The sequence below is a fragment of the Mustelus asterias genome, chromosome 6 (assembly GCF_964213995.1).
Source record: "Mustelus asterias chromosome 6, sMusAst1.hap1.1, whole genome shotgun sequence".
Lineage (NCBI taxonomy): Eukaryota > Metazoa > Chordata > Chondrichthyes > Carcharhiniformes > Triakidae > Mustelus > Mustelus asterias.
This window is the reverse complement of record NC_135806.1, coordinates 118,247,172-118,260,859: the sequence shown is the minus strand read 5'-3', so window position 1 is coordinate 118,260,859 and position 13,688 is coordinate 118,247,172. Positions and strand designations below refer to the sequence as shown.

The following is a 13,688-nucleotide window of genomic DNA, read 5'->3' as shown; positions in this document are numbered from 1 at the left end:
ATGATTCCATGAGTATGACTGTGTCAGGCTGTTGCTTGACTATTCTGTGAGGCAGTTCTCCAAATTTTGGCAGAAGTGCCAGATGCTAGTAAAAAGGACATTGGAGGGTCGACTGGGTTGGGTGTTCCTCGGTCGATACATGTAGTCCATCCAGTTTCATGCCGTTTTGGTTATAATCACTGCAGTTACCCTCATTATCTGCGGAATTCCCTGCCCAGTGAAGCCGTTGAGGCTACCTCATTGAACCTTTTTAAACCAAGGATAGATACATTTTTGAACAATAAAGGAATTAAGATTATGGCAAGCGGGTGGGTAAGTGGAGCTGAGTCCACGAAAAGATCAGCCCTGATCCTATTGAATGGCAGAGCAGGCTTGAGGGGCCAGATGGCTTACTCCTGCTCCTAGTTCTTATGTTCTTATTGTATATGGTCATAATCTTTGCATTTCACATCCCCTGGGGCTCTCCAGCAGACAATAAAGCAGTTTCCAGAGATGCTGTAGGATTGCTGGTTTCCTGTGCTGGAGGAGCTCAGGCCATATAGCATCCGCACTTGGAGCATTGATCTTTGCAAGCCAGTTAATAGCTTTACTAAGTTCCTTCATTGTTGGTTCAATATCCAGTTCTGCCATGATAGCCAGCTCTATGGTGTCTACAGCTTCCTTGGTGACAGTGTTCTTTCTGGAGTATTCCCCAAATTAATATTGCATCCATTGTTTCAACTGTTTAGTGCTTTTGTTTTCAGTGGAGCTGTTTTCTTTGCTGATGGACCTGTTGCCTTTTTAATCCCTTCATAAATGCCCCTGCCATGTTGAAGGACATCTAGATATATTGGAAAGGTTGTAACCGGTGTATGGGAAACAGAGGTAGCTTTAAGGGATTTATATTTTTTAAATATTAGAAATAAGGTATGGATTTAAGTGGGCTTAATTTAATGGTTCTGTGTAAGAAGAGCAAAACTCCAGTTAGATTTATGTTAGACAAAGGTGTTTGGATATGTGGGGGTTTGGTCAGTCCAAGCTGTGCTTCTAGTATGCTTAGCGAGAGTTATGACGTGAAAATTAAATGCGCTTGGAGAGGTTTGTGATTGTGTGTTTTAACTGAATTCACTGCAGTTGCTTAATGGCAGCTAGAGAGGGAATATCTCTCTCAGCTTTGCGAGAAGAAAAGCCATACCATGGCATTAAAAAACCCATGCTGGAAAATTAAAGAGCAGCGAGCTAAGGAAACAAGACAAAGGAAGAGAAGTTTCCAAGAAGTCTGAAGTTGAAGAAACAGGGTCTAGAACAGGATACAGTTCAGTAAAGGGACAGAAAGCTGAAAACAGATTGGATCACCAGAGACCAGAAAAATATATGACATAGTTCTAAGGTTTGTGAGATCTTATTACAGTTTATGAAACATTATTTGAAACCTTTGTGGAAATTGGTGGCTGGATCCCAGAGTTTGTGCAAAAGCATTTAAGGCGAAGGAAGCCAGAAAGGAGAAGTTGAAAAAGAGTGAGCGAGAGAAAAAGCAATGTAAAAATGTTCTATAGTGCTGCAACAGATTTGTTAGGGCATGAAAATAGTTAGCATGGATGCCGACTCTAATTTCTGCTCCAGTGAATGTTTAGAAACATAGAAAAACTACAGCACAATACAGGCCCTTCAGCCCACAAAGTTGCGCTGAACATGTCCCTACCTTAGCGATTACTAGGCTTACCTATAACCCTCTATCTTACGAAGTTCCATGTACTTATCTAAAAGTCTCTTAAAAGACCCTATCAAATCCACCTCCACCACCGTTGCTGACAGCCCATTCCACGCACCCACCATCCTCTGAGTGAAAAAATTACCCCTGACATCTCCTCTGTACCTACTCCCCAGCACCTTAAACCTGTGTCCTCTTGTGGAAACCATTTCAGCCCTGGGAAAAAGCCTCTGACTATCCACTCGATCAATACCTCTCAACATCTTATACACCTCTATCAGATCACCCGTCATCCTTCATCTCTCCAAGGAGAAAAGGCCGAGCTCACTCAACCTATCCTCATAAGGCATGCTCCCCAACCCAGGCAACATCCTTGTAAATCTCCTCTGCACCCTTTCTATGGCTTCCACATCCTTCCTGTAATGAGGCGACCAGAACTGAGCACAGTACTCCAAGTGTGGTCTGACCAGGGTCTTATATAGCTGCAACATTATCTCACGACTCCTAAACTCAATTCCTCGACTGATGAAGGCCAGTACACCATACGCCTTCTTAACCACAGCCTCAACCTGCACAGCTGCTTTGAGCGTCCTATGAACTCGGACCCCAAGATTCTTCTGATCTTCCACTCTGCCAAGAGTCCTACCATTAATATTATATTCCGCCATCCTATTTGACCTGCCTCCAATCTCTCTCCAATGCTATTGTAAAGGAGATAGAATTATGATCACTATCTCCAAAATGCTCTCCCACTGAGAGATCTGACACCTGACCAGGTTCACTTCCCAATACCAAATCAAGTACAGCCTCTCCTCTTGTAGGCTTCTCTACATACTGTGTCAGGAAACCCTCCTGAACACACCTAACAAACTCCTCCCCATCTACACCCCTTACCCTAGGGAGATTCCAATCAATATTTGGGAAATTAAAATCTCCCATCACGACAACTCGTATTATTACACCTTTCCAGGATCTGTTTCCCTATCTGCTCCTCAACATCCCTGTTACTATTGGGCGGCCTATAGAAAACACCCAGTAAAGTTATTGACCCCTTCCTGTTCCTAACCTCCACCCACAGAGACTCTGTAGACAATCCTTCCATGGTGTCCATCTTTTCTGCAGCCGTGACACTATCTCTGATCAACAGTGCCACTCCCCCTACCTCTTTTGCCTCCCTCCCTGTCCCTTCTGAAACATCTGAAACCCGGCACTTGAAGTCACCAGTCCTGTCCGTGTCATCCAAGTCTCTGTAATGGCCACCACATCATATTTCCAAGTAGTGATCCACGCTCTAAGCTCATCCACTTTGTTCACAACACTCCTTGCATTAAAATAGACATGTACGTAAACTCTCAATTTCAAAGCTGCTGGAATCAAATGAGCTTCAAAACTTTAAGATTGAAAATTTAGCATAGCAAATAAATTATATTCTTAAAATTGAATAATAGAACTGCCGGATAACTAATCTTGCAAACCTGAAATAATTTAACATTCTTACTGCATGGCATGATTTATTAGACTTACTTTTCTGTGGAACTTGTTTCTCGCAGTCTTAGTTGTGAAGGTGGTGGAACAGGTGGAGGTGGTGGTAATGGAGCAGATTCCTTGTAGAATTCGACACCATTGTCTGAGGTACTTTTTGATAAAGGTCGGTAAGTATGTGTCTTGGGAGGAGGGTGCGCCTGAACAGAGGTGAATGAGCTGTAGTTATCTAGCACAAAACAATGAAAGATTTTTTTAATCTTATAGAAGACAACAGAGTGAGCTATGTAAATACTATACATGGACAAAAATAGCTTATACTTTTGTTCAGATACTCAAAAGATATTGGGCAGGATTTTACTGGCTCGCTCATCCGGAAACCATAAAATCCCGCTCGAGGTCAAGGGACCTTCCCTTCACCCGTTCCGATTCCTGTGGCGGGTGGGCTGTTAAAATCCCAGCCATTGTCCGAAAATTTCCTTGGAGCTGCTCACAGATCACAGAATTGTTACGATGCAGGAGGCCGCCATTTCACTCATTGTGTCTGCACCAGCTCCCCAGACAAGCTCCCAAAAATAATCTTCACTGGAAACATGACACAAGTCCTTATATTTTATTTTCTGTTGCATTTCTGCAGAAGTTACTGTGGAAGAGTGGGAGGGAGGGGGGGGGGACCAAGAGAAATTCCTGTCCCGTATATATTACAACAATTTAATAGTGGTACGGTAGTACAGAACTTGAGTATTGCTGAAACAAAATAGGCAACAGCCATTCTCTGGTTCATTCCCCAGGGCAATGCCTTGACCAGAGCCAACCTGCCTGATTTGAATTTAAACAAAGCTTGGCAGTTAACTGTCAGCCATCAGTTAACTGGTGCATTCCCCATGGCAAAGCTTCTAACAATCAATGTCCACTTGCCAACCAATCAACACTCTCTTCTTATGTAGTATAAATTGTTGCTCCTTTTACATTTGGTGTTCTTGCAATTTGTCCTGATGAGTACAAGACGAAAAGCTTTGACTGTGTCTTTTTTCAGCAATACTTACATTTCTTATCTTTTCTGTCCCACTAAGAGTCGGTTTTCCTAAAACTGCATTAATGTGTACATAGCTTCACTTCCAGGATTTCAATATCTGTGTCAGAGATTATTGTCAAAATTCAACGAGTGAAGTGGTCTCCACCTTGCCTTGGCATAGTTGGTTCTGGACCTGTACCTTAGCCTCAATATTAACGACTGCCCCAATGAGTACTGGAAAGAAACTAAACTGATATATTTAAAGCAAACTGCATGGATGTGCTTTGAAACAGATATTTATATTGACATTTGTAACTCATATTTCACCAGTGACATGCACGGAGAAGAACAACATGCACCAGGAAGGACCCAGGTTTATTCAGGGTCCGTGCCATGTTGGCTGATCTCAGCTGAAGTTGCAGTGGAGAGAATATCTTGCCTTCTGTCTCTGGGTGAGTAAATGAAGGAAGGAGAAAAGGGGAGCTAGGGAACCGTTTCGGACTATTGCTTGGTGAAATTATACTTGGTGATTCTGCTCTCCTATGTCAAGTAGACGAACAAGACCCACTTTCCAGGTTTGTGTGAAGAATGGCTGCTTGGTTGAAGTCCTGGAAAGCTGCTAGCCTCTGTGGAGTGATGCCCAGTGACATAAGAAAGATTTAAAATTTATCTTGTTCCAGAGCACAGACCATCATTAGGGGAGGCAATGGCCGAGTGGTATTATTGCTAGACTATTGATCCAGAAACTCAGCTAATGTTCTGGGGACCCGGGTTCGAATCCCGCCAGGGCAGATGATGGAATTTGAATTCAATAAAAAAAAAATCTGGAATTAAGAATCTACTGATGACCATGAAACCATTGCCAATTGTCGGAAAATCCCAGCTGGTTCCTTTAGGGAAGGAAATCTACTGTCCTTACCTGGTCTGGCCTACATGTGACTCCAGAGGCACAGCAATGTGGTTGACTCTCAACTGGCCTCTGAATAAGGGCAACTAGGGATGGGCAATAAATGCTGGCCAACCAGCGATGCCCATGTCCCACAAATGAATAAAAAAGGAAACAGGGCTCCGGATTATGGCTTAATACAATTCCACATGGTGTATTTACCCAGTCAGTTCTTGGGAGAGCTCCACTGCAATTCAAATGCTCCTCTACTCCATCACATTGGTTCCGAATCTTGGAACATTACTTTCTACTGCGTCAGTATGTTCCCATCTCCCACAACATCCTCTGAGCCAGACTGAAAGCCAGCGATTACAGCCTTTGTGCTGTATGCACGCAGCCACCAAGAAACTGGTCCAGACTGCTCAAACCCATTTCACACAAAACCCCTTCACAGGCATCAGAAAGAGGCTCTCATCCCATCTGTCTGCACTGGCTTCGACTGCGGATCCCGGAAGAGAAAAGGCAAGCCACTGTGTGAAGCAACCGAGACACCCAATCTCACTCAATTCCCATTTTAGTGTAATCAGAACATGAAAGGAAAAGTCAAAGATGAAAGATATTTCAAAAACAAGCACATCTGAAATATATTTTGCTTTCTCTGAGCTTTCTATGCTTGGATGAGGTAATGAAATGTAACACCTGAAGAAAAAAAAAAAGTGGTTGACACATTGAGCAGGGTGAGTTTCTACCTGAGCAAGAAATAAGTGCTCTTAATAACTTCACCTCCATTGCCAACTCTTCTCCCAAACCCATTTGTGCTGCATTCGGGCGGAGCGAGCTTTTCTAGCATTGTTTTATCTTAATTTTCATCAAAAGTTTAAACTTTATTTATTAGTGTCACAGGTGGGCTTACATTAACACTGCAGTGAAGTTACTGTGAAAATCCCCTAGTCGCCACACTCCGGCACCTGTTTGGATACACGGAGGGAGAATTTAGCATGGCCAATACACCTAACCAGCACGTCCGTCAGACGGAGGGGAAACTGGAGCACCCGGAGGAAACCCACGCAGGCATGGGGAGAATGTGCAGACTCCGCACAGTCACCCAAGCCAGGAATTGAACCTGGGCCCCTGGTGCTCTGGGGCAGCTGTGCTAACCATTGTGCAATCACGTCATTTGTAATGATAAATAAGTGGTGCTGATTGACTCATTGCACCCTCTTGTGCATAAGCAGGATGAAACGGCATTTTATTGTGGTGACATGGTCCATTTAGAATAGAGCACACACCCACACTCGCCCTGCCCTTGTCCAACATTCGGAGCAAACGGTAGGAGATCACCAGCTGCTGTAAAAAAACGGATGGCACAGTGGCGCAGTGGTTAGCACTGCTGCCTCACAGCGCCAGGGACGTGGGTTCGATTCCCGGCTTGGGTCACTGTCTGTGTGGAGTTTGCACGTTCTCTCTGTGTCTGCGTGGGTTTCCTCCGGGTGCTCCGGTTTCCTCCCACAGTCTGAAAGTCGTGCTGGTTAGGTGCATTGACCCAAACAGGTGCTGGAGCGTGGCGACTAGGGGAATTTCACAGTAACTTAATTGCAGTGTTAATGTCAGTATTACTTGTGACTAATAAATAAACTTTTAATTTTTTTAATCTTTCCCAATTCGGGAATGGTCAGACAACTTTATGGATTCTGGTGTGCATATGCATAAGCTGTCATGTCTCTTTCCAGGGTCCGACTAACCTGCTTCCAGCAATTTCTGGTTCCATATCATGATAAAGGCATTTGTAGCTGTTCATCTCAATTTCGTTACGGCTTTACTTGCCCACACTTTCCCTTTTTGGGATAACCGTGTATGGAGAAACACATCACAAAAGTAAAGCACTTTGTGCAAAAAATTTTTAACTAATAAGTAGTGTTTAGGTAGTGGCCAGATTGCTATGGTTAACATGACCTATTCCCTGAGTTAATTGTATATCAATTGTGTTGAATTATTTGCAGATGGACGTTGTCAATTGGAGTTTCACTTGAATAGATTTAAAGAGACGCTCACCGAAATTAGGGTAGAAGTTGAGTTAGAAGCTTGTAAAGTCTCACTCTGCAACTATACTAGACTGAGTAAAGATGAGCTCCAGTACTGTCCATCACCAACTGGCTTTCTGTTATATAACACCTTGGTTAGTGCAACATTAATTCAACCCCTAATTTAGAAGGTAAAGTTTTGTTTTCTATTTGAAATTAAGAAATAAATCTGTAACTTTGGTTGTTATTGTATTACAGAAGACACAATTTATTGGGGTGTAAATGCCCCGGGAGACATTGGATGGTAATAAGTTCAATTCTGAGCGACAGACCGGATGAAAAAGTGCATTGAAGATTTGTCAGTCCAGAGTTGGCATATGGGAGTGAGGAGGATTTCTTTCAATACTTTGTGGTGCTAGGATTGATTATAATGGTACCAATTTCAATACTTCAGCCAGCCATCAAGCGTGGGGCATGGGCCATTAACAGTGTGCAGTCAGTGATGTGGGAGGTTAGGAATGAGGGCCTGCCAGGTGAAGACTGGAAAGGGAGTCAGTAATGTTACATTTCCATTCCTGTGTGGATTTTGCAGTGTAGCTCAATTGGGAAAATCTGTTTTCCAGTTTAATTTGAGATCTAAAAACACAAGATAAAATTCTTACCAGGATAAACATATGCATATGTAGCATTGAATGCATCTGTATCATCATCTGTTAAAAAATAAAAAGGAATGTTGAAAGTGGTTTCGTGCCAGCTATCGGTACTAATGGAATTGGACTAATCATTTTACAGGGTATTTTCATTTTTGTTTATTGTAGATCACTGCAGCTTGCATCAAAGTGGCTCCTTAATCATAGAATCCCTACAGTGCAGGAGGAGACCATTTGGCCCATCAAGTCTGCACCGACCCTCCGAAAGAACACTTTACCGAGGTCCATTCCCCCACCCTAACCTGTAACCCTGTGTATTGATCATTGCCAATTCACCTAACTTACACATCTTTGGATTCATTCTCACTGGTTCAGACTGTATATTTCTATATTTTTCTCACACATAGGGGTAGAGATCCCTTTAACTCTCTAAATTGTGAGTGGATAGGTCCACTCAACTCTCATTCAGACATTTTACATCTAGATCAATTGCCCATCCTCCCCTCTTGGGTATCTATCTAATTGCCAGCATGGCATTACAACCATCAAGGCTCACAATTTAATAGTCCACAATGTCAGTTAGAAGCCAACTGCTCACTTGTTTTGCAAAATGAAAAGAAAATTTAAAAGGCATAATATCAAGTGGAAACATGGAACTTGGCCAGCCTCGAACTAAGCATGTAAAAAGATAATACAATCAAAGAAAAGTATTATTTGAAGCAGCAGGGTGCAGGCTGTATGGTGGAATATTGCGTCTCCCTTGTGCACAGAGATGGATAAACAATCTGAGCCATTCTCTAACACAGGATTTGGTTCTAAAGCCATTTGACAGTCATCGTGTTTCTCGAGGCAATCATCTTATAGGAAGCACGGAGAACAAGATTCAAAACGCTTCACTTTGTCAGTAATCATAACTTTAAATTGATTCCTGTAACAGTCACGTATCCAAAGGTCTCCTATCAGGGCTCCAAGCATTACATCAGAAGGGCTTCCTCCAGATATTTTCCAAAATCCAGGATCAAGTTCTGAAATGGGTTTGCAAGAAAAAGGACACAGTGCTAAAGGGGTGGGATATCCAAATGTTCAGTGTATCACAGGGAAAGAGTGACTGCCCGGTGAGCACATCTCTTTAATAAGGATGCTCATATGAAGAGTAACGCACCTGGTAAATGCAGCATTATAGTTAGATTACAAGAGCAGCAAGGTGGTTAGTACGTTGCAATGTTCCTGTCACTACAATGAAGGCAGGTGGCCATGGTTTAGTTCATGAGGAAGCTCAAGATTGGTGCAGCAGCCATCAAAATGTGTCCTCAACCTGTCTTTGAACATGTGGTAGTTTCCAAAACATAACCAATTCTAATCGCCAGCAGTTAAGTGGAGTATCCCCTTCTGTACGCTTCATAACGGGGGAGCAGAAATTCTCTCCAATGGATTCCTCAGAAGATTTGTTTGGATGCTTTTAAAACATGATGATGTTTTCCCCATGTATCAAATAGCTGGCTAACCATTTATTTAAAAAAATGCTACGCAACAGATTTTCATTCAAATCTGTCAGTCACATAAGAAGCACCAGAAGGCATTTTGGTTTTATCATTAGGCGAAATATAGCCATTAGCTACTGGGCAGTTCAACTTACACATGTTCCATTTTCCTTTTTTTTTGCTGCCATCAATATAAAAGAAAACTGGGACATGTATAAGCTGCCTCCTGCCATCTCTGTAACATCACCTATCTCCAGCTCTGCCTCATCCTATCTATCTGTTACTGGCAACACTCATTCCTCCTGTTGGCCTCTCCAGGCTCAACTGCTCCACCATGCAAACCAGCTCCCACCCTCCGCAAAATTTAACTCATCCAATACTCTGTTGCCCTATCCTATCCTGCACCAATTTCCTACTTTCTGCTTGCTCCCGCTTCGCTGACACAGATTGGCCACTGATTCCCCAAAACCTCAAATTTTAAATTCTCATCTGTTTGTTTAAATCCCTCCATGCCTTCAGCTCTTCCAATCTGCATACCCTCCCCCCATCTCCACACAATTTACCATTGCTCTGATACGGACCTTTTAAACATTCCCACCCTTCCCCTCTCCTACAGTAACTGCAGTGTCCCATTCAGCCTTGTAGGTGCTTTGTTCTAAAAGTCTCTCCCTGAACCATTCTTTCCAGCTTAAACCTATCTGAACAAACTCATCCCACCTCGTTTCCTCCCTTTTGGGCTCAGCATCCAGCTTTCCCCCATATGCCCTGATAATGCACCTTGAGATGCTTTTCTATATTATGATGTGGAGATGCTGGTGTTGGACTGGAGTGGCACAGTAAGAAGTCTCACAACACCAGGTTAAAGTCTAACAGGTTTATTTGGTAGCACGAACTTTCGGAGCGCTGCTCTTTTATCAGGTGAGTGGAGAGTTAGGTTTGCCCTGTTTGGGAACCCAACTCTCCACTCACCTATGAAGGAGCAGCGCTCCGAAAGCTTGTGCTACCAAATAAATCTGTTGGACTTTAACCTGATGTTGTGAGACTTCGTACTCTTTTCTATATTAAGCTGGTGATGTATAAATACAAGCTACTGATGAATAACATGGCATTAAAATGAGAACTCCGACATTCACAGTTGGATTCAGAAATGCAACTTGTTTGAATCAGGCATCAATCTTGCACATACCTGGCTTATGCACCATATGTATTTGCTTGAACATCGTCTTATACCAGTCCTTGGGTCGATCCACTGTCTAGATTACAAATACAAGCTTGAAATTAGTCACCCAAGAGCAAAGTACACTCTCTTTATTCCAATTCCAAAATTCAGCGATCATGATTTCTTTTCTCTACTAAAGTGGAAGGAAACAATTTCTTCCTCCAGTTTTCTGACACTCAAACGTCAGCACTTGCACTTAATACCTACTGAGTAGATAATAGAAATGCTGTTAGTGATTGTACGCAGCGGCTGGTAATGTGCAGCAAGTGGTCAAACTGAGACAACACATTATACTCGGAATATTGGAGGCCATTAGATGCGTGAAGGACACTGGAACATTAGAAACATAGACACTAGAAGTAGGAGTAGGCCACTCAGCCCTTCAAGCCTGCTCTGCCATTCATTTTGATCATTGAATTCAATATCCTGATCCTGCTCCCCCTGCCCCAGAATATCTGTAGAATCCTTACAGTGCAGAAGGAGGCCATTTGGCCCATCAAGTCTGCACTGACCATAATCCTACGCAGGCCCTATTTCCGTAATCCCACATATTTACCCTGCTAATCCCCCTGACACTAGGGGTCAATTTAGCATGGCCAATCCACTTAACCTGCACATCTTTGATCCCTTGAGCTCCGAGGGCTATATCTAATATCTTCTTGGAATCACAATGTTTTGGCCTCAAGTACTTTCTGTGGTAGTTTACTACAGATTCGCCACTCTTTGGGCGAAGAAATCTCTCCTCATCTCAGTTCTAAAATGTTTACCCCTTATCCTCAGACTATGACCCCTAGTTCTGGACTCCTGCACCATCGGGAACATTCTTTCTGAATCTACCCTGTCTAACCCAGTTAGAATTTTATAAGTTTCTATGAGATCCCCTCTCACTCTTCTAACCTCCAGTGAATATAATCCTCACTGATTTAGTCTCTCCTCATATGACAGCCCTGCCATCCCCGGAATCAGCCGGGTAAACCTTCGCTGTACTCCCTCTATAGCAAAGACATCCTCCCTCAGATAAGGACACCAAAACTACACACAATACTCCAGGGTGTGGCCTCAACAATGCCCTAGACAATTAACAGCATTGTTTCATCAATAGAAAACTGCATTATGGCAGTCATATTTCTGTCTATCTTTGATACTCTGATTTAATTTTGTTTAATAGGGAAATAGAGGTGTATTTATTGTAATTGCCAAAGCGCTCCATGGGACTATTATAGAAAATGGTCAGGGATAATGATATAACTATAAATTAAGTGCTGGATCCACTGAGAGATAGCTGATGAGGAAATCAAAATTCACTCCCACCTTCATCACCGGACTCTGAGATCAATTCCACCAAATTACAAATTTAATCACTAAAGAAAACAGCGCATTGTTAAATCGATGTTTTCATTTTTAATATATGCTGCAGTGAATATTAAGCAAAGAAGTCACTCGAGCCTAACACGATTGGACACATGGCAAATTCTCATGGTCAGAGTATCTGGAGTCAGAGGGCAGGTAGCAGAATGGATAGCAAACTGGCTACAAAACAGAAAGTGGAGAGGGTAGTGACAGATTGGGAAAAAATGGGAAATAATACTCCCCCAGGATTGGTGTTGGGACCCGTGTTGTTCACAATTTACTATATTAGGGCTTAGAAGTCAGAAGTGCAATTACAAAATTTGCAGCGAACACCAAATTAGTCGGTGAGGTTAACACAAAGGAAGTATGTGATATAGGAAGGCATCAATAAATTTGCAGAATAGTTGGCAAACAAATTTCTATATAGTGAGAAAAAGCATTAGCAGGAAGTTGAAAAACCATTATCTGGTACAGTCACTAGTGTTGCCCTCCATGACCTGGATTTTTGCCATGTTGGACAGTCTGTCTCTCCATTGTGGCAGAAATACCGGAAATGGATGAAGATTTTAAGCCCCATTGCCAAACCCAGCATTTCCCATCTTTACAGAGGGTGGGATGAGAGACAAGCCAGGAGTTTTCGCATGCGCAATTCACGCAGGCCCTTGGCCATTTAAATGACCAGCTTGTCTCCACTGAAGTGTGATTTTGGAAAAACAGGTGTGTGGAATCTGAATTAGAACAGGTAAGAGGAGGTTTGAACTTGATGGATTCTGATGGATAACCAGGGCACCCTGTTCATACCTCTTTGGATAGGGTCCCGGGAAACCTTTGGGAGAGGAAAGGCACCCTTTAGAATTATTAACAGCGCACATGATTATGCACTTTTAAAGCACAAACTCATTGGAAATGTCAATCTATAAGAGAGATGTCCAGCTGCCAAGGAGCTGTCCAAGAACTGCCCAATTGTCCAGGAAAGGTTAAGAAGATGTCCAGCTGTCAAAGCTATCCAAGAAGTGTCAGTGCTGTCAAAAAACTGTCCAAGGATACTAGGTAAGTTGATCAAAGGTTGATGGATGGGGAGAGGAGTGCATTAGTTGGCAGAAAGTTGGCATGGGCGTATAGGGCCACGGGGGTGGATAGAGAGTAACTAAGTTGGCATATGGGTGTGGGAGCTATAAGTTGGCATGGAGAGAGCACAGGGAGTGTGTGTGGGGAAGGAGGGGGGGCTGGAAAGGGGATTTTATTTATTTCAACACAGTGCTGGGTCACAAGAGGTAGGCCTTGCACCCAATCGGCCTCCACATGCAGCAAGCAGCCTGTGGATTTATTCTGGGGTCAGCCACACCAACTCCTGTTTCAGTGCAGCCCCCAACAAAAAGTCCCACCCATGGGCGGACATTTTTAAGGTCAGGTTCACCAAGCTGGGATATCTCTCGACTTGGTGAACCTCATCTGGGCACCAAACTCTGGGCCTATGGATACAAGAGTTGGACTCAGGACTCGGAAGTACAACTTCAAAATTTGTAGACAGGAGAGTGAACAAGACGAGGATAACACCTTTTAGAATTTGGTTTATGGCGGAGGATGCTCAGAATCAGCTGGATGGACAGAGATTAATGAGTGGATTGGATCAAGACGAGAAGTTCAGGAATCAAAACGGTTGCTAAGTTCAGCTGGAGAGGGAAAGAGGGCCAAGTATGGACATTGGAAACAAAGATCCTGACAGCCTTGTCCTGGCAACAATTGAAGGAAAACCTGAGGATAAATACAGAAGAGGAAGGAGGAAAATCTTAAAAATGGCTGACACCTGGGATGAACACAGTAAGAAGTCTCACAACAACAGGTTAAAGTCAACAGGTTTATTTGTGAGACTTCTTACTGTGCCCACCCCAGT

The 13,688-nt window shown here is 43.1% G+C and overlaps 1 protein-coding gene across 1 annotated transcript in view; it reads right to left on the bottom strand.

Moving 5' to 3' along the window:
- Positions 1-13,688, bottom strand: part of LOC144494685 (sorbin and SH3 domain-containing protein 2-like) — a 303,190-nt gene that overhangs the window by 111,302 nt on the left and 178,200 nt on the right. Inside the window, exons 8-9 of the mRNA XM_078213885.1 lie at positions 10,406-10,478; positions 3,215-3,401 (exon numbers count right to left, since the gene is read on the bottom strand). Of these exons, the coding sequence (XP_078070011.1) occupies positions 3,215-3,401; positions 10,406-10,478 (260 nt within the window). The remainder of the gene's footprint in view (positions 1-3,214; positions 3,402-10,405; positions 10,479-13,688) is intronic.